The sequence below is a fragment of the Python bivittatus genome, unplaced genomic scaffold (genome assembly GCF_059951505.1).
Source record: "Python bivittatus isolate LINGU-HERP-01145 unplaced genomic scaffold, Pbiv_v1 ctg000940_np1212, whole genome shotgun sequence".
Lineage (NCBI taxonomy): Eukaryota > Metazoa > Chordata > Lepidosauria > Squamata > Pythonidae > Python > Python bivittatus.
Genome location: NW_028277123.1, coordinates 833,701 through 854,644, shown reverse-complemented (window position 1 = coordinate 854,644; position 20,944 = coordinate 833,701). Strand labels below are relative to the sequence as shown.

At 46.9% G+C, this 20,944-nt stretch overlaps 2 protein-coding genes across 5 annotated transcripts in view; one reads left to right on the top strand and one right to left on the bottom strand.

Moving 5' to 3' along the window:
- Positions 1-4,263, bottom strand: part of CTNS (cystinosin, lysosomal cystine transporter) — a 13,867-nt gene extending 9,604 nt beyond the window's left edge. Inside the window, exons 1-4 of one of the 3 annotated variants that reach the window (XM_088131298.1) lie at positions 4,106-4,262; positions 1,669-1,752; positions 946-1,024; positions 484-571 (exon numbers count right to left, since the gene is read on the bottom strand). In XM_088131298.1, the coding sequence (XP_087987424.1) occupies positions 484-571; positions 946-1,024; positions 1,669-1,752; positions 4,106-4,130 (276 nt within the window). In that variant the 5' untranslated portion in view covers positions 4,131-4,262. Of the gene's footprint in view, positions 1-483; positions 572-945; positions 1,025-1,668; positions 1,753-4,017 lie in introns of all 3 variants that reach the window. The other 2 variants (XM_088131299.1, XM_088131300.1) reach the window with 2 other exon arrangements.
- On the top strand, positions 4,174-20,944 carry SHPK (sedoheptulokinase). Of its 2 annotated transcripts, none has more exons than XM_088131297.1 (8): positions 4,174-4,329; positions 5,526-5,734; positions 6,111-6,252; positions 10,709-10,892; positions 12,349-12,501; positions 13,184-13,359; positions 14,390-14,590; positions 18,109-20,944. In XM_088131297.1, exons 1-8 carry the CDS (start codon positions 4,185-4,187, stop codon positions 18,501-18,503), a joined length of 1,605 nt encoding a protein of 534 aa, XP_087987423.1. In that variant the 5' UTR covers positions 4,174-4,184; the 3' UTR covers positions 18,504-20,944. The 2 variants fall into 2 exon arrangements, with proteins under 2 accessions (XP_087987423.1, XP_007444205.2); XM_007444143.4 differs by lacking the exon at positions 4,174-4,329 and adding an exon at positions 4,514-4,677 and having other exon boundaries at positions 18,109-20,943.

The window sequence follows — 20,944 nt, the reverse complement described above, 5'->3', positions numbered from 1 at the left end:
CCAAGTTTGAAAAACACTGCCTTAAAGGAATCATGCCATAGGAACAATAATTTGGCCAATCTTGAGGAGCGCCAAGACTTGTGTTGCTTTGCTGCAAATAAATAAATAAATAAACAAACAAACAAACGTTGCTTTTTTCTGGAGGATGTTTGCCCAAAGAAGAACTATAAAAACGGTGGAAGGGAAGGACTACTTAAAACAGTCTTCCCTCTCCAGCTGAGCTGGTCTACATCAATGGTTTACAAACGTGGCCACTTAAAGATGCGTGGACTTCAACTTCAAAGCATGCTGGCTGGGGAATTGTTGAGAAACACTGACTTAGGGTTTTCCCATCCCAACCTGGAGGTTCTAGAATTATACCAGAGATATACTGCAAAACATATATGATCTAACACACCTCTGACCTCATCCAATGCAACCAGGCTAAAATGTACATCTAAACTCTACTCTACAACCAGGCTAAAATCTACATCTAAAACTTACTTGGTCAGGCAATTCAACAATGGTGCCATTCTTCTTGGATGAATAGGTCACATGGAATATTACCACCAAAGTCTCATTGGGTGGGGCACTGCAGAGACAGCATAAAAAGAAAGCCACGCTGATCTGCAGTGAATTTCCAGCTGGCAGAAGAAGCCAGTCTGGCTTATCCCAGAATTCTCACCCTCATCTTACTCTGGTGCCATCTAGCTGTGCTGATGGGCATAGTCCTCTATCACGGGCCAGGATGACATCAAAATTATGATGCACGCATGACAATGTCATCGTGCAAATAACGTCCAGTCCATAAGTCATCTCAAGGTAACAAAGAAAACTGAATTATTGCCTCTGGGCAGGACTGCAGCACAAATGACTTCCCTGAGCAACACTTCCTGGTTTTTTCCCAGGTTTGTTTACCTCGAGATTGAAGGCCAAAAGCCTCAGAGGCGGCTCTCCTAAGCTTACCTGAAGGTCACTGGGATGCTTTGCTGGCTACCCTTTTCCAGGGAAACTTCTTCAGGAACAAAGAGAACAAGGGCTCTGTCTTCAAGTGGAAAAAACGGAGGGAGAGTTTGAAGTTCGCTTTTCATCCCACATTCCCGGCTTCAGACAAGCACATTCCGATTTGGAAGAGGGAACCCCCATCATCCAGTTTATTCAAGTAACTGGGACATGAGTCCCCCACCCCACCCCAGTTTTTACAAGCCCAAGGCCTGGGGCAGACTGCCCTCTGGACGTAACATCTCCCACTTTCCATGCCTTTTAAATAGGGACTCGAGCCCATCTGGACATAAAAGTTGAGTATCTCAACACATACATGCATAAATACGGGCACGGATTGGAAAGGGAAAAAGAGATGAACCGAGCCAGCTAGTTTATTTAAAGCAGTGTTTTTCAAACTTGGTAACTTTAAGATGTGGAGACTTCAACTCCCAGATTTCTCCATCCAGCAATGGGTGGACTTCAACTCCCAGAATTCCCCACCAGCATGGGTGGAGTTCAACTCTCAGAATGGCTAGGGAATTCTGGGAGTTGGTCCACCCATCTTAAAGTTGCCAAGTTTGAAAAACACTGCTCTAAAGTTTCTTTTTAAAAAATGGGAAGCAGAGAACGGATTCAAGAGGTAAACCGAAGTCTTGCCTGCCTCTGAAGGAGAAGAATCCTTCAACTGCCGGCAGAATCACTTACCACAGGCTGCAAACGAGGCAAAGGATAAAAACAGCAGATGGAAGAGGGTGAGTCTATTCGCCATCATGCCAAAACAGCTGACAGCTGCAAAGAAGAACATTAAAGAGGAAGCTCTTAGTTTTAGTTAGGAAAAAAAAGTCCAGTCTCAAAATACCAGACTCTTGTAGAGAATAAGATTCTTTCCAAGGCGACTCGTGATTATAGCTCAGGGACACTTCGCAGACTATCACAAGAGTTGCTGAAAAGCCTATCTGCTTCCCTAAGCTTTTTGTCGGAAGGGTGGTGCCACGCTGAAGAAACTGTTCTCTTGCCCTGCCTCAGATCAGTGGGGAAATTTTCCAACTCCCCAGGACAGATCAGTCCCTATCTGAAGACAGTCAACCCTGAGAAATGGGATCACAAATATCAAGGTGGTCCCAAAACTGCTCAACTAGAATTTGTCCTGCTGTTTTCCCCATCACACATCCAACTATATACGCTAACACAGTATTCCTCAACCTTGGCGACTTGAAGATGGGTGGACTTCAACTCCCAGAATTCCCCAGCCAGCATGCTGGCTGGGGAATTCTGGGAGTTGAAGTCCACCCATCTTCAAGTCGCCAAGGTTGAGGAACACTGTGCTAACAACTCATCAACATAAGGACATCAACATATGGCCATTATCTATGAGTCCTTCTTCCTGCCCCCCCAGCAGGCTCTTTGTATGTACACAGTAATGCTCTTTTTCCAGATTATATATTCCATCAATCTGATACACTCTTGTGATTCTCCAATGCCAGGGGCCACAAGCTGCTATTTGGGGGGGCAGCAAACAATCTCCCCTTTTAAAAATGCTTCCTTGCATGAAACAATTCTTTTACAAATCCAATATAACACCAACCTGATACCGTAAGAGCCAATGCCCCCTTTATGTCCAAAACAGGACTGTTTATCCATAAACCTCCGTGGCTAATGCCAAACATTTAAATTTACATTGCAATCCCATATCCCGGTTACAATCTTCACTTTTAAGATATTGAAAAGCAGGACATTCTACCTGGATGTGAATGTTTACCTTTTTAATGTGATTTATACCTCACCCGCCCAGCAAAAAGATATTCAAAACAGAAGTCCAACCAAATTCAAGCAGAACTGGCCCCCTTATATATCACACAGCCAGGCACTTGGAATATGGTTTTTGAAGGAAAAAGAGAACATGTTTGAAAATAATTAAAACGATCTAAACAGAAATGAGTAATAATTGTAGAAGTTTAAAGCATGGTATAAAAATTAGTGGTTGGGGGAAAAAAGAAAAGAGGGAGACTGCTTAAAATAGACAAGAACTAAACAAAAGAGGTTTCTTGCTATTTTTCTTAATCAGTAAATTAAATTTCATCTTCTGAATTCTGGCTTCAACCCTCATCTACTGTAAAGCTTCTACAACAGTAATAATATCTTTTTAAAAAAGGATAAATAACAACATAGATGAGTTAGGGATTATACCATTGTGTATCTACTTATATGCATCTATTCTATTCCTTTTCCCCTTTTTTCTTTGTTGTTTTTTTTCTGTTGCTTTTTATTTAAGTAATAAAAATAGGAATTGTTTTTAAAAATACCGTAAACAGAAACTAGATCGTCTGCCAAGCAGGAAACATGTTGCCCATTTATAAATAATTGCTTGGAAAGCATTTTCACTGTTATTGGTCCACCCTTACGCTAATGAACTATTCCTAGTTTTTTAAAAGAGGCATAGGAGATCATTTTTTATTTAATAAACAAACAAATAAATATAAATAAGAGATAAAGCATACAAAAGGGTTAAGCTTTGCTATTATCATCATCATCATCACCATCATCATTCGTTCTGGCAGAGGCTCCCCAGCTTGGTGCCCCGAGCTAACAATTCCCACCGTCCACACCAGAGGATGGGAACTGTAGTCCAAAAGCATATGGGTCGCTTTTAGGCTCCATTCCCTCAAACACACCCAGGAATCTGGGTCTCCCAGCGGCCAGGAACTCTGTCCATGGTCAGAGGCGTCACCGCCTCAGGAGGGGGAGGGGAACCCTGGTGGTTGGGGAGGGGCTTCCTAACAGTAAGGGGCACAAATATCATGTTCCCAATCTGCAATTAATGGGGGGGGGTCGTCATTTCTCGCCCTTGCTATCATCCTGGTGGGCTGGACTATAACTCCCATCGACCAGCACGCGCGTATAGGAGGGCGCCCAGTTGGAGAAGGTTGTAGTAGAAAGGGCCAAGGGGGCTACTCTCTCCCAAACCACAAGCCCCGTCATGCAACGCGGCGACCTAAGCCGCCGAAACCACTGCCACGCTCCGCGGAGCATGCTGGGAGCCGTAGTCCTCCTCACCCGTTCCGACCGGTCATTCCGTCTCGTTCAAATTAGGCCCCGGAGGCACGTCTCCTTCTCCGGTGCCACTAGAGCGGCGGCCACTTACCCGGAAAAGCAGCACCGCTGCCCATCCTGCGAGCATTACACTCCGCCCAACTCCCTTCACCCCGTTCCTGCCGTTCCTCATGAGACCGGCGCTATATAGTGACTTGCGGCGCCTCCCCTTCCCTTTCGCTTGCCGTAGCGGCCATCTTGAGAGTGTCAAAGGTGGGCTTTCCCGTAGCAACGCGCCCTGCCTGCACACCCGTGGAGGCGTTCAGGTCTTCCCAGGTTAACTGAACCTTTATTGTGTAAAACCCAGGCGGTGGTATGACTTTGAAAAGGACAATGAGGAAATTAAGAGGGGGAGGGGCGGGGAGGGGGAGGAGGCGGGGAGGACACGCCCAACGTGGCTACCGCGGCCTGGCCCGCCATATTGGGTGTGGCGCGCGAGCTTTATGCCGTCCCACCACGATTTGACCCCTTCAACATGGCTGTCGCGCCCAGGCAGCCTCCACATTGAGTGTGGCAGGTTTCCTCTGCTCCAAAGTTCATTTACGAGCGGATTTTCTGCCTTCGGACCTGCCTTACAAGTCTAGGCCTTCTCAGCGCTGCCCGCCCAACTCTACCCATCTCAAGGTGAAAGATCTGTTGGAGAACGAGGACCGAAACGTGTTTCGGATTGGCTGGTGTGGGTCTTCCGGGCTGTGTGGCCGTGTTCTTGAAGTTTTGTTTCCTAACGTTTCGCCAGCACCTGTGACCGGCATCTTCAGAGTGCAGGAGCACCGACAGGAGCAGTTCTCTGTTTTTTCGGATTGCTCCAGCTGCCTGCCCGCTTTCAATTTCATTCCTAGTCATTTTGGTTTCATCATGGTATTGCACGCAGCTGTGCAGCTGCACAGGAAGAAAAAGTCGTGGAACCTCCTTTCTTTGCTTATCTTTGAGGCTGCGTTCCTCTCCGCCAGCCTTTCCTGGCCCTTCCTTCTCCAGATGTGTGGGACTCTAGTACCCATCATGCATGGCTTGGGATGATGGAAATCTGGCACATCTGGAGAGCGATGCATTAGCCAAGCCTGCCTGCCTGCCTGCTTGCTTGCTTGCTTACCCAGGAGCAAGGCCCACCCAACCCTCCAAAGGCAGGCCGCACCGGAGCATAAATAAAATATACGATATATGGGCTGATTAAACCCTCGGCCCTGATCCGGCCTGCATTCCCCCAGAAGGACCAAACGCTGGATTTCGCCGCAGCAGCTGCTCCCACTCTGCAGTGCACCTGAAAGGCGGGCCTTCCGGAATGGCAGACTACAGCTCCCATCGTCCCCAACCTTTGCAGCTGGGAGGTTGGGCCTTGTAGTCCTTGGGAAGAGGCAAGACCGCTGAGCCCCCGGGCTGAGGGCTGCTCTGCACCGTCCCTCGGCAGCGGTGGGGTGGTTGCCCTCCTGTCGGCTGGGCAGGCACGGGACTAACCCTGTTTCTTCTCCCGCCAGCGGTCCAGGCAGCAAGGCAGGGAGCCCTGATGGCGCAGGAGGGATGGAAGCCCGCCCCGCTGCCCACGCCGTGCATCCTGGGCATCGATCTGGGCACCACCTCAGTGAAAGCCGTGCTGGTGGAGGAAACCAGCAAGGGACCGGCCGTGGTCGCCAGCTGCACCAAGGCGATGCAGGCCAACGTGCAGGCGAACGACGCTCATCTGCGGGTGAGGAGAATTCAGTCGCCTCGCACAGTGCTCTGTGCAGGGGATGCTCCAGATGGGATCTCTCCGTTCAGAGAGCGGCCGGTGGCTGGTGACACACTTTGCCCCCTCATCCTGGGAGGTTTCCCTGACCCACCTCAGTGGCTTTGGTCCGCTCCTGCCCAGCCCTCCTTTTCACCAATTCGTCAAGAGAAAATGTCTGCAGATTTTGATTTTTCAATTACAATTTCCGGAAAGTTTTAATAACCGATAGAAGAAGACACCCGGCCAGTAGAGACTCTTTCTGTTGTCTTTCTCATGAGTAAAACCAGATGACTGCTTTCGTGCCTCCGTCCTCCCTGCTAATTTACTTTCCCCCCACGTATTCTTTCTCTTGCAGGAGAATGAGCAAGACGTCCACAAAATCATTGCTGCCCTGAACAATTGTCTTGTGACCTTTTCTCCAGCTTCCGTTCAACGAGTTCGCTCCATTGGTGTTTCTGGGCAAATGCATGGGGTTATGTTTTGGGAAATTGGGAAAGGTAAGATTTAGTATTCAGGTCTCCCTTTGCCTTCCTTTCCTTAAGAATCACAGTAAGTATTTGAAAAGACACTTCCACTAATGACATTTTTTTAAATGATCTCTAACATCACTCTCTACACCAGTGTTTCCCAACCTGGGCAACTTTAAGATGGGTGGATTTCAACTCCCAGAATTCCCCAGCCAGCCATGCTGGCTGGGGAATTCTGGGAGTTGAAGTCCACCCATCTTAAAGGTGTCCAGGTTGAGAAACACTGCTGTACACACAAGGTGCCAGACTCACGATTGAAGGCCCCCCCCTTTTTTGTGTGCAGCATTTTGTACAGGCACAGTTACCACCTTTCTGTTTTACCCCCATCCCACCTCTGCAGATGCCTCTGACAATTTTGTCCTGTTTCCATGTACCACGGGCAACAATGTGGTAGTTTCTGGATTAGAGATCCTAAACTTGCACAGGATATTGTGAGCGGTACACTTGGGGTAAAAAATGCCAGATGTTGGAAGACACGGCTATAAAGTGCTTTTGCAGTCCTGCCTTGCTCTTAAATATAGTCTGGATGTACTAAAATTTAGACCAAAGGCAGATAAGCTTTCGGGGGGTCACCCTTAATGCTGGGGGAACACTGGAGGCTACAAAGCGGATTTTTCCCTGGTTTTCTACAGAACTTTGGGTGATGGAACAGGCCAAGAACACTATTTGTCTCCAGTGTGTTTTCAGGATCTAAGTAAACCCGCCGGGGATGGTCAGCAGGGGTTCGGGGCTGGGCCTCATCTGAATGGGACCCAGATTCCAACTCTGATAAGCTTTCAGGTTTTGATGCATAGCTGCTGCTGGAAAGTCCCATTTTCAGTTTTATGCGATGAATCCTGTAACGATGCTAAATGAGCATTAATTTGATAGGCCCTCTGCTTTGGCTTCCCATGAATAACCGGCAGCTGATTTTTTTAAAAAAAGAATGGCGTTCATTACGTGCATTCATTTTCAGCTAGAAGTTCCTAATTGTTGTATTTCTAAAGCCTTATCTTGATTCTTTCTATGTTGCTTATTGGCTGTCTTGATGAGTGGGTTTGCTAAAAATTAAAACCAGAACTCTAGCAATCTTCACATTTGAAGACTTTTATTTGTACTCTGAATGAGCTCTCTCTCTTTTTGCTTTTTGGCCTTTTAACGCCATTAATGTTCAATTTTGTGTTGCGCAGAGATAACAGGATGGTGGCAGAGTGGAAAGATAATTGAAAGCTTTATAGGGGAGAAGAAATCCACCTGGATTATTTATTCATTTGAAAAACCCTTTTCTATTTTTTGAAAAATGCATATTTACATTTTCAGAGCTATCTCTTCCCAAATTTGAGGCAATGAATTTTTTGCAATCTGTCAAAGAGAAGAAGTTGGTTCCTTTTTTTATTTTTTTGGAAGCCTTAATTGCTGAGATGGAACAGCTGGGCCTGCAAGGAGATTCACACAGCCAAGCTAAGCATAGTTTAGTGGTAACTGTGGACTGTAATTAAGGGACTCATCCAAACTGGGGCATCTGCGGGAGAGGGGTCAAAAAAGTCAAGACGGTGCTTGTGACTGCATGATTGAAACCATAACCCTTTTTGCACATAAAAAATGGGCCGGGTTTCACATTTGCAACCATTCTGACTCCCCCCCCCAGATGCCCCTACACTCAAGTGAATTATTTTCCAATAACACAGCAAACCACACTCAGCCATGGTCTATTACCCCCCTCCTTTGTGTTTAGTTTTCCAATAAATGTTTGTACTGGCCGACATTACAGGGAGGGTTAATAAAATAACCATGAAGAAAATCTTGCTAGGACCTGATTGGCATTGAAGCTCCTCTGTGTAGGAAGGTGAGTTCCTCCCCAGCTTCTAAATTTTCAAAAGAAGCCCCCGTGAAGGTGAAAATTAAAGCAGAGAGCTCAGAGTCAGCTACAGAAGAAACTTTATTATTTTATTAAGTGTATATGTTGCCCAACTCCGAGTAATTCTGGGTGGCTCACTTCACTCCGCACTCGGTCCTACTCCTAGTGGCATCTGCAGTATTGCCAGTGAAGTCAATTGCCGTAACTTAATTAAAAAAAAAAAATCCAAGCTGGTGGGTAGAGATGGGGGCAGAAGCAATAATAAAAACGGTGCTTTAATTATTTCTTGCTGGCAAAAAACGGGCCGGCAGCAGCAGGCTCTTGGCTGGTAGTTGGTGCTTACAGGCAGAAAAGAAGCCAGATGGGGTGACTGGCCCGTTTCTTGCCAGCAAGCAAGGAACAAGATATGTGTTTATGTCATCTGAGCATTGCAGTGCAAGCACGTAAAGGAGGGTGTTGCAGGGAAGTCCCTGCAGGGTGGGGCTCACCATATCTTGTCCCACTTTTCTTGCCTGCTTCTCAGATAACTGTCATTCTTCGTTGTCAGTTAACTATTCACCCAGCTTCAGAAACCCTCTGGATGCAGGTGAAATAACCTACCAATGGTTACGGTCTGTGACTCAAGAGAGTCCTTACTGTAATCACAGCCTGACTCGCAATGAGGTTGGACACCGTAGTAGGCCATAAAACAGGGTGACCCAGCATATCATGTAGACGTGCTCTGCCTTTTCCCCTCCTGTGATAAATTCAAGTACCTGTGTGGGTGTGTGTCTGTGTTTAGTTCTAAACTTGGCTTCGTTAACCATAGTGACTTTGATTTGATATATTTAACTTAACCTAAAAGGGCAATACTGATAGCACCAATAACTAGGTTAAGAAGCAAAGAGAAAAACCAAGGAGGATAACGCGAAAATGGTAATAATTGTTTTAGAATTAATAACAGTATCAAGGGCTTCATAACCCAGTGTAGGAATTATGGATTCAACTAACTGGACTTCCATGTGATTTCTACTACGCAAAATTTTGCTGTTTTCATAGGGATTTCTCTAGACTGGTTTCTTAATAGGAAAAGTACAATTTCTGATTGGGACCTGCCCGAGCATCTATTAATAATCAGGGAGATGATCAGCCCTACTGTTAGATGCAGAGCTCAGAAGAACGGGTGTGAGGGAGCCAAGCTCTGCATCTGAAAATATTCAGAGGCCTTCTTAATGAGGGACGTTGTGAAGTGTTGTCCATGACTTTTAAGGGAAGGACGTCAAGTCTTGCCAGAGTAAGTGCCCTTCTGTATGACCCTAACCTTGAGTGAACATCACAGGATTGCATTGTGACTTTATAGACTAGTCCAGTGTTTCTCAAGCTTGGCGACTTTCAGATGTGTGGACTTCAGTTCCCAGAATTCCCCAGCCAGCAAGGCTGGTTGGGGAATTCTGGGAGCTGAAGTCCACACATCTGAAAGTCGCCAAGCTTGAGAAACACTGGATTAGGCAATCAGCCTTTCTTAAGTCACTGGAAGTTTCTTGTAACAATATTTGTGGAATATTGCACGGCATTTACTTACTTTACTCTTTGGATGTGTGTATGTAGAAGAGGGCAGAGATAATCTTGAGGAAGGAACACAAGAATCGCTAAGCAAATGTCAACTTAGCCCTGGAAAGGAAGACAGGGTGAGAAAGGAACTCAAGAAAATCCCACCTTGATTCTCTTTGGTATAAGAGGGGGCATTTGTTACAATGTTACAATAAAGAAGCATTCCTGCAGTCTTTTGTAACGATCTGCCACCCGCTGATCCCAAATCCAGTAACTTTCCTTGCAACCAGTATTGATTCAGAAGAAAGTTCATTTATTGAGAACAAGTGTACAGTTCCAAAGCGTTGCTGAGACTGGGCCTGAGTGCGCCAAAAGCTGTTTTTCTTACTTTTCCCTGCTTCACCCCCCTTAGCTCCTGGTCTCCTGATTCCCTTGCTGGTACGACCTTGAGCATGCCAGCGCCTGTGATAAGGAGCCATCTGCTTCTAACGGTTTCCCATTCCTTCCCCCCCCCCTTTTACAATGGCAGAACCCCAACATGGAAAAAGCAATTGCTAAACTAGCCAACATAACAATCTACTATTAAATCTTGCGAGGATTCTGACATCTTTGCATTGTCTGTTTTCTGACCTGACCTACCTTGAAGGGCTGTCCAAGCTTCTCTTTGTAACCCTAGCAAAATCTAGGCGGAATTATCTTGAGTTTCTTTCTCACCCTCACTTCAATCTCTGGAGCCTGTAATCATTTCTCCAAGTCCCTTCTTAATGGCTCTTTCATTCTTCCCAAGCTCAGCTCTAAATTCCTTTCCAAGCATCGTTGAGACTGGGGAAGCTTTGTATCTCCCCAGGTAAGCCTGTGCTACTGGAATAGCACAGAGCTCATGAGTCTAACTTAGTATCTCAAGCTACAGGTCTGTTTTGTTTCATTTAAATAACATGGGTTATCCAGGAGCATTTGTGTGTCAAAGACAACAGATGCAACCGAAGGGCAGGGCTGTGATCACACTGCCATGGTGGTTCCTGGTGGTCCTCGACCTGAGCTGTAACATGCCTCTTCCAGGTTGCAAATGGACCAAGAGTGGAGGCAGGTGGACCTTTCAACCTGACAAAGTCAGTTGCCTGATCACCTGGCAAGATGGCCGCTGCAGCCAGGAATTCCTGTCTTCCCTCCCTCTGCCTCAGTCGCATCTCAGCGTGGCCTCCGGGTATGGCTGTGCCACCATCTTCTGGTTCTTAAAGAACAGGTACAGCAGCCCTTCGGGCATTGCTCTGATGTTCTTTTGATGGTTTTTTCCCCTGATTTTTGAATGGGCGTTAGGGCCATATTCAGAGTCCCTTCCCTTCCCTTCCCTTCCCTTCCCTTCCCTTCCCTTCCCTTCCCTTCCCTTCCCTTCCCTTCCCTTCCCTTCCCTTCCCTTCCCTTCCCATGATTAAAATGAATTAGAACTTCAAAAAAGAAAATAAAAGGAAGGATCCATACAGTGTTAATATAGTCCTAAGGTAGAAATAGCTCAACCCATTAATACAGTGTTTCTGAACCTTGGCCACTTTAAGATGGGTGGACTTCAACTCCCACAATTCCCCAGCCAACATTCATCTGGGTGATGATTGCTGGTGATTGGTTGCTGGTGAGGCGATCTTCTGGTCTTTTGTCTCTTTTGAATGGTATGTAGATGCTGTTTATCTCTATGTGTCTGTTAGTTGCTGCCTTGTCTGAATACGAGGCTTCCAAGAATTCTCTTGCATTTTTGGATTTGGCTTGGTCTAAAATGTGACAGTTTCCCAGTTGAAACAGACTCAACGATAGTTTTAACCCATATAAGCAAAGTTTACCACCAGGCACACAATCAAGCAGTCAACAGATGCTAATCAAGGAATTACCAGAGGAGCAAAGCAAAACCCCCACCAGCACTGGCCAAGCAGGCCACAGTATATAAATAGAGAGCAAACCCCGTCCCATTCTAGCACTGAAGATGTTACCTAGCCGGGTAATGAAACGTTTGCAAGAAAAGAACCAAGCTCAGAGAACCCCAAGGACTCCACAGTATTATTGAACCTTGAATCCAAGGCAAGATACAGGATAGGCGCCTGCAACATTCAGGACTGAGAAATGGGTGGCAAAGAGTCTTTTGCAGGCAAAGGAGATGTGGGTTTAAAGCCAGGATCTGATAGGGGAAGATAGCTTGATTCTTAGACTTGGCAGAAGCTGGTCTTCATTGTTCCAAGAGCTTTTCTTGCATCTGTAAGAAAGGCTACTGACCTGCCTGGGTCTCATCCCTGAGGTTCTCACTGCTAAGTTCAAGAGTGTGTGTTTGCATTCCGCAATGGAGATGTATTGTTCTACCCAGGGAGAAGCTCTGACATGGGGATCCCCAACTTTTTTGGGTCATGGACACACTTGGGATTTGGTTGTGGCCATGCCCATGAAATACCAACCTTGGGTAGGGTTGGGTGATCAGAGAGTGGCTTCTGCAACTGGGTTGCCATTCCCCCAATACCCATTTCTGGAAGGGCTAATAATGTCTAATTTCTCCATCGCTTGGTGCCCTCAGGCGCATTGCTGGAGAAGCAGGAAGAGCAATCTTCCCCTTGTTTAGGGACAGCTTCAGCATACCCCAAGAGCTCCTGGGTTTTTTCACTGGAAGTATATTAATTAAATTCATTCATTGATTCTGTCTCAACTGTTTTCTTGCTGCACAGGCCAGATTTCCTGAAGCCCTACAGCGCTGCTGGAACCATCCAGGACTACGTGGTGGCCATGCTGTGTGGCCAAGAGAAGCCACAGATGTCCGTGCAGAATGCCACTAGCTGGGGATACTTCAGTACCATAAGTAAATCCTGGAACACAGACATGTAAGTTTGAGCATGGGCTCAAGCGGAGCCTTCCCAGCCTGTAAACCATTTACACTACAGGTAATCCTCGACTTACAACCACAATTGGGACCAGAACTTCTATCACTAAGCAGTGCAGTCATTAAGTGAGTTGCGCCTGATTTTACGACTTTTTTGCCGCAGCTGTTAAGCAAATCACGCAGTCGTTAAACGAATCCTGCTTTACCCATTGACTTTGCTTATCGGAACCCCCTTGGGAAGATCACAAATGGTGATCATGTGACCCTGAGATGCTGCAACCATTGTAAAGATGTGGTTGCCAAGTGCCTGAATTTTGATCACGTGACCATGGGGACCCTGCAATGGTCATAAGTGTGAGGACTGATGATAAGTCACTTTTTTTCAGTGCTGTCTGAAAAATGCTGGAAGTGTGCAAAGCCTAAAGGTTTTAGTTAATGAGGTATAGAATAAGAAACAAATAATAAAATTCCAGGGAATTTGGGACTGGAAGCTCTGATTTCGTCTAGACATTCTCTCTTTTTTTCCCTCATTTGAACCAGTAACACGATGCAGCTGTCATGAAGTTGGCCTGAATGCATTTTTTCTTCCCTCCCTTCCCTCCCCACCTCAGATCTATATCAAGGAGCTAGTCCTTGTTGTTCAGCCTTGACAGACCCCTGTTGATTTCTGCTTCTCTTTTTAGCTTGAGCGCGGCTGGATTCCCTGTCGATTTGCTTCCTGAAGTGGTCGAATCCGGAGCCCTTGCTGGGGAAACCTGCCTCTCATGGCACCGGATACCCAAGGGCAGAAAAGTAGGGATAGCCCTGGGGGACTTCCAGTGTTCAGTATATTCTTGCATGACTGAACACAGCGATGCAGGTATGAGCCCCTGAAACCAAGAGTTTTATCGTGGCGCTGCCTGGAATGGAAATGTTGAACCTGACCAAGGGGAAATGGTCCTGCCTTGCAGATGCTAAAAACGTAACTTTAGGCTTGTAGAAAAACTTAGCTCTGGCCTCGAGAAGGAGCTGGGAGAGGGGAAACAGAAGGGACCCAGAATGGCCCCACCTTGACCTTGCGGTTCTTCGAAAGGGGCCATCAGGGTCTGAGAGGGGCCTTCAAGATTGATATCAGCCCTTTGAGGGAGGCCAACTCAAGAAACAGGCCCCACAGGGCTTCCAGGTATGCTGTCTTCTTGTTAGCAAAGAATAGTTAACAGAATCGTGAAAACCTCTCCAAAGCCTTGATGGACCCCTTCGAAGGGCCACAAGATCCAGGGGGGCTGATCTGAGTCTCTTTTTCACACTTTCCCGGGGCTCAGCAGCCTTTTCTCCTCTCCCGCCTCCTCTTCGAGGCCAGAGCTAACTTCCCCTACAAGGCTGTTGATTCCAGTCTTCTGAAATAGCCTTTGGGGCCAATCACTGTGTGGCCGCAGAGCTCCAGATGTTCTGTGCCTTACGGTTAAAATTCTGCACCAAGGCGACGCAGGTACGTCTACGAATTGCTCCACTTTGTATATAAACTGGAGGAGGCTTTTTTCTTCCAGCTCATGGGAAATTCCCATGTCTCAGGCAGTTCCCCGTTGTAACTGGAAAGACCAGAATTTGAAGCAAGAAATATCAGATGGGTTTGGCCATGGAATTCAGGACCAGAGCACTTTTGGCATGCGCTGTGCATTGAACTGAAAGCAAATTACATTTGAAAGCTACCTGACCAACAACTGGGAGAAATTAAAGGCACTTTCCAGCAGACACAAACGCGTGCCAGACATCTTCATAGAATAGGTTGCTTATTAGCAATACACTTTTTCACTTATCTTGTTGAGGAAGGGTGGGGAAAGCAGATGGGGGAAGTCTCATTTTTAAATGGAGTCTTGCTTTCCGTTAATTCTTCTCTCCCCCCCCCCCAGTTCTCAACATCAGTACTTCTGCTCAGTTGACCATCACCATGCCTCCTGAGTTTCAGCCTGTGGAGTCTCCACGTCCAAATTCACCTCTGGCATATTTCCCGTATTTTGACAACCAGTATCTGGCAGTGGCTGCCTCACTTAATGGCGGAAATGTGATGGCAACGTTCGTGAACATGCTCGTTGAATGGATGGCTGAACTGGGTAAAGTATTCCAAGAAAGTGACGGGCTTAGCATAGCTCAGGTCGTGCAATAAGGCGGTTTTTCCACAAGGAGCGTCACAAGCAATTGAGAATGACTTCGTTTTTCCAAAAGTGGTTGTACATCTGCAAATTTTAGGTATCAGATTCTTTGGCGCTTGCCAAAGTGAGACTTTTCCCAGCATGAAAATCACAGAGTTCTCTTCAGCAAGATTTATTGAGAAGAAAGGGATGCGATTACAAGAATTCCAGCAACTAAACAACTTCCTTCTAACAGCAATTCACAAGTAGTCCTTGTTTAACAACTGTCTTGGACATTGACCATTCGCAGTTACAACAATGATGAAAAAGTAACTTTGCGGACAATGCCCACATTTAAAACCTTCCTAGAATCTCTGTCTCAGTCACGTGTTCACCATTACTGTCAGGACATGCTGTCCTGCGCCTGACCAGTTTTTTTCTTCTTGCCCCCCTACCCCCCACCCCGAGCAGAGAGATTGCCTAAGCAAGTGATCTCTTCCTGAGCTGCTTTTCTGGGCAGCACAGGGTCCCTAAAAAGTGCTAACCCCCAGTTAACAAGCCCAGCTCTGTGATCTAATTAGTTAATCAGAAGCTGGGCCAGCTGCTATCTGAAACTGACAAGACCCTAATCAGTTTCACACTAAAGGCTTTTGTTTGCCACCTAAGCAGCCCCCAGGGGGCTAGGCAAATAGCTGGTGCTAGTGCATTCCCCATGGCGTGCCTGCTTACTCTCTTGTAATCCTTTCCTCTCCAACGAATGGAAATACAAACATTAATTCTCTTCTTGCTAATTATCCCAACGCCAAGGTGAGCATTCCCAAGGGCGGGGGAGTGGGGAAAAAGGGCTATAAGATTTGCCCTTTTACCCGACTTCCTCGTGAGTTGAGTTTGGGTTCACCCAGCTGTTTGGGGCCATATCCTTCTGATGCTGTAAAGCAAAGGAAAGCTGAAGTAAAATCGTATGCACAGTTGCAGTCACATGATTCTTCACTTAGAGACAGTTTCACTTAAGAACCAAGTTGCCGGTTCCAGGTGTGGTTGAATTATAGAATAATGGAGTTGGAAGGGACCTCAGAGGTCCCCAAGGCCAGCCCCCTGCACACTACGTGATCTGGCCTCTATTTGAAAATCTCCAGTGAAGAGGAAGGAACCACTCCATGCAGGCCTTCCTGTTTGAATGTATTATGCAGAACGATGGTATACTTGACCCTGTCACAGTCCGGTGTTCCCTCTCTAACCCCTTGGTAGAAACGTTCTCCTCTTGGGAAGCGATTGTAGATATTCTGTTTGGAAAATGTTGCTTCTCCATCAGCTGTAACAGCACATTCTCCTCCTTGTTGGAAGAGACATGTGGTACTGGAAACACACTGGCAATGCCAAGCCTCACCCAGTGGGCAGGTTTGAACAAAGTAGAGAAACTAAGAACCCAACATGCCCTGATAAGTAACTTTTATTTAAAAAAAGTTAGGGAGCCATCATGGAAGAATTCTATTCTGTGTATCTCTGGGGGAAGCCCTATATAGGAGCAATGACTCAAAGCCTTTCTCATCCCCTGTGATTAAACCATGGCTTCGCATGATTGTGAGGCTACTTGCTGGCTCTCTGCTCCCTTTTCTAGCCCGTGTACAGCAAACATGAGGACACCCCCCGCCCCCCCCCAAAAGGTCAGACTGCTCCCTGCCCTTCTGGTATTCATTAAGTCATTGAGGTTTGAAAAATGAGATTGTTTCTTCAGTTGATTATGGAATCTTCCATGGGAAGTTTTTTCCTTTTTGCTGGAAGAATTATTACTGTGGTTGTTCCTGTTATTACCTTGTTTGGTCTTTTTAATCCTGATCCCTGGATGAGCCACTTAGAGTCGCTGGCAATTAGAGTGATATCTAAACCTACGAAAGAAAGAAATACAGGTAGTCCTCACTTAACAACCACAATTGGGACCGAAATTTAGGTCGTTAAGCAAATCATCAGACCCAATTTTACGACCTTTTTTGCGGGGGTTGTTAAGCACATCGCACAGTTCCCCATTGATTTTGCTCCCAGAATTCCCCAGCATGCCTGGCTGGGGAATTCTGGGAGTTGAAGTCCATCCATCTTAAAGTGGCCAAGGTTGAAAAACACTGACTTGGAATAGGGCAGGAGGGGGCAGCTGGGAAGAGGCACCATTTTTGAGATATCACAGAAAGTTGGGGTACTGTTAAAAATTCCCCATTCTTCACCAAAGCCTTTCCCAGGGAATCGAATAGGAATGGGGAGAAAAATCCTTTCTGAGAGACGAAACTCTCTGAAGATCCTCCTGTACCGTCTCTAGCCTATGATTCAAGCCGCAGAAGAGCTTCTTAATGGGGATTTTGGTTTCATTTACATCCCTGCTTTCTCTGTTTTCTTAGGGTTTCAAGAGCTTAATAGCTCAAGTGCCATTAAGTCATTGGTTTAGTCTCTGCCCCCTCCCCCTCCCCCCACACTTAGCATGTTCTGGGCCATCTTCAGCCTGGAAAGGAAGAGGACGAAAGCCATTACCCTTCCCCACAGTTCATATTGGCATCCCATCCACAAGACGCTTCAGGCTATGGATAGAAGAGGCAAAGTTTGGGTTTATATCTCTGGTGGGACCCAGGACTTCCCTGCTTTCTTTGTCCAGCTGACATTCAGTATTCCCTGGATGGTGATTTATCAATCTGTGCCTCTGTGCGTCTCATGAGTCTGCGTGAGTTAAATTATTTGCGCAAACTGCAGGGTTCCTTCCCAAAGAACCCCCATCCTCTCCTCTCTGCATTTTCCCTTCCAATGGGACGGAAATACCCTTGTTCTGCGTCCCTCAGCACCTGACAGCCCCCCCCCCAGGTAGTCCAGACCGGGAAATCCACTCCACCAGAAGGCTAACTCCTTTGATGGAGACTGGCCCTAATAACAGACTCTTGCAAGTCGGATTCTGTTGGATCTCCTTCCCCTTCTTATACTCCTGCGAATCAGGGAGGTGTCTGTCTGAGCCACTTCCAAATGTTATCTGGATGTTCTGGACTTAAAAAACGTCTCAGCCCCTTTTCCTTAAGTGCAGTTCCTGCATATTTCCATCAAGGTTATCTTTCTCATTCTCTACAGCAGTGATTCTCAACCTTGGCCATTTGAAGATGGGTGGACTTCAACTCCCAGAATTCCCCAGCCAGCCATGCTGGCTGGGGAATTCTGGGAGTTGAAGTCCACCCATCTTCAAGTGGCCAAGGTTGGGAAACATTGCTCTACAGTCTTCAAGACTCTAGTTTTGAAGCCAGAATCTCTTCTTCCTTTGGATCCCTAATGCTTCCAAATGTTATCTGGATGTTCTGGACTTAAAAAATATTTCAGCCCCTTTTGCCTAGGTAGCGGATCCTGCGTAACCCCATCAAGGTTGTCTTCCTTACTCTCCACAGCACCCGAGTTTGCGGTTAGAGGCAGTGATTTTAAGAACCTGCTGCCTAAACTACACGTTGACTCCTGCTTCACTTTTTCCCCTTCTTTTGCAGGGCTCCAAGTCTCAGAATCGGATCTCTACTGGCCAATGATCCAGGCCGCGCTGGCCAAGACCGATACCCGCCTTCACATTTCCCCCACCATCTTCGGAGAAAGGCACGCGCCTACAGACTTGGCTTCGGTGACGGGAATCGCAGCCTCCGAACTTTCCTTGGGCCACGTGGTCCGAGCCTTGTGCCGTGGGGTGATCCAAAACCTGCACTCCTTGCTCTCCTCAGAGAGCTTGAAGGAGGCGGGTGCGGAGCGGATCGTGGCCAGTGGGAGTGGGCTCTGCCGGAACGAAGTGATGAGGCAGGAACTGGAAAAGGCTTTTGCGCTTCCGGTGGTCTACGGAAAAGTCGCCGATGCAGCCCTGGGGGTGGCTTCCCTGTTGCTGAAGAGGAAGTGAAGGCCTGCGATCCTCGTGGCCGTGGAGCGTGTGTTCCTCTGTCCAGACCTGCTGGGGGGAGACCCCAGTGGAAATGCTCTGGGGAGGGTGGGAAGGGACAGGAGAAGCCCCCTAACCTTTTAGAAGAAGATGACATCCGAGTTGACAAAGGGAACGGGCTGCCTCCTGCTGCAAGGGCAAAACATGGATTCTGCCAGTGGGGACGTGGGCATTTGGGAAGTCACTCCTTTAGGTCTCACCTGGGAGGAATTAAAGAAAAAAAAATGCTCTGGAGAAATTAGCAGCCCCCATCACTTTTTGCAGCGTTGCGAGGGACTCCAATTACCTGCTGAATGTCTGGATAAAGAAAGCAGCTTGCTCATATCTCCCACCCAAATGATTTCCCCATACAGGTAGTTCTTGCTTAATGATCACATTAGGGATCAAAAATTTTGTTATTAAGCAGGGCGGTTGTTAAGTGAGATGCGACCACACCCAATTTTATGACTTTTTTTGCAGCGGTTAAGCAAATCGTGGTTGTCAAGCAAATCACATGGTTCCCCATTGATTTTGCTTGCCAGAAGCTGGCTGGGAAGGTCACAAATGGCAATCACATGACCCTGGGATGCTGCAACCGGCGTAAATGTGAGCTGATTGCCAAGTGCCTGGATTGTGACTGCAGGGGTGCTGTGATGGTCATAAGTGTGAGGACCGGTCATAAGTAGCTTTTTAGTGCCATCATAACTTTGAATGGTTGCTAAATGAATGGTCATTAAGCGAGGACTACCTGTAATTCTACATGTTTGCAACTCAGAGGGATCAAAGATGTCTTCCTTATTCCCATGGTTGACTGTATTTGTTTCTGGGTCACTCTGAGCTGTTCACACAGACCAGGGGTTAGCAAAGCAATCCCTTTGGGAGACCCCAACCCTTCTGAGCAGCATTTGCAGACCCTGGATGGCAGGAAAGTGTTACAGAAACTCTTTGCTAACATCTATGGCCATCTGGCTTTTGGTAGCCCAAATCCTGTAAGCCTGCCCTAAATCAAAACAACAACAGTGGGCAAACTCTTGAGAGAAGTGGCCCACTTTCAGGGGTATAAGATGTCACAGGAAATGCGGTGAGATCTCTGGGTTCTCATGGAAATCTCATACAAACTGAGCCATGTTTAAAAAATCCTGGACCAACATGCCTTCTCACAGTCACCCACACCCCAATTGCCTCCCGTTTGGACTGTTGTAATGCGCTCTACGTGGGGCTGCCCTTGAGTATCTGGAAGCCCTTTATCCGGGGGGTTTACTGATTTTTGTATTACAGGTTTTAATTCTGTAAGCCGCCCAGAGTCACCGCGTGAGAGTTGGGCGCCCATATCAATTTGTTTAATAAATAAATAAATAAATAAATAAAATACCTTTGCTTCCAGGCCGTTGTGTGAGATTTCGATGAAAGCCACCACAAGGCTTGTGGACCTCTTCCGTCGGTTGTTTTCGTCCCTCTAGGGTGGCAGGGGTGCAGTCGCAATGGGGGAATCCTTAATGAGCAGCTCACGCCTGCCCCAAGCACCTTGCTCAGGGCTGGCTAGAGGAGTGTAGAGCCAAGGGCATCATGCCCTTGGCTCTCCTTAGGAGAAGAACCCAATTCAGGGTAAGAGGCAAGCCTGGAATGTGAATAGTTGATGAGACCAGACCCTGGACTTAGGCTGGGAGGTTTGAGGTGAAGAGTGCCCTGGATTCATTGGCCATTGGCAATTCAACCATCCAGGCCAGCCTGAGCACCTCCAGCCCTCCATCTTCCTCTCGCACACCTCTGCTTTAAAAGTTTCCTTCCTCTCTTGCTAGGGGAGGGTTTATAGGTAGTCCTTGCTTAACGACCGTTCATTTAATGATGGTTCGAAGTTGTGGCCTCAGAAAAAGTGCTTTGTGACCTGTACTTGTACTTACAACCATCTCAGACCATTCCACCACCCCCTGCAATCACGTGATCGCAATTTGTGCCTTTTTTACCATGGTCGTTAAGTGAATCGCTGCAGTTGTTAAGCCAATTCTGGCAATAAACATCCATTGGGGAAGCTGGATTCACTTAAGGACTGTTGTAAAAATGGTTGTCAAATCGGGTCCAGTCATGTGACTCACTTAACCACCGCCCACTTAACGACCAGTTTTCCAGTCCCTATTGTGGTTGCTAAGTGAGGACTACCTGTATTTATTGATTTTTTGGGTGGCATTCAAATGCATGGTTTAGGCTTCCCTGGCAAAACGAGACCGCGAAACGAGGTTCTGCTTCACATGCAGCAGCGCGTAGAGCCAGCTCTTTACGTTTGAACATGGCAGGAGATGCGTTTAATAAACAAGCCGATCGCTTCTGAAACTCAGCGTGCGAAGGTAGGAAGCAGAAAGGACGTGACTGACTTGGTGGCTCATCCATTTTCCAATAAACTTTGATGACTTAAGAAAAATTGCATG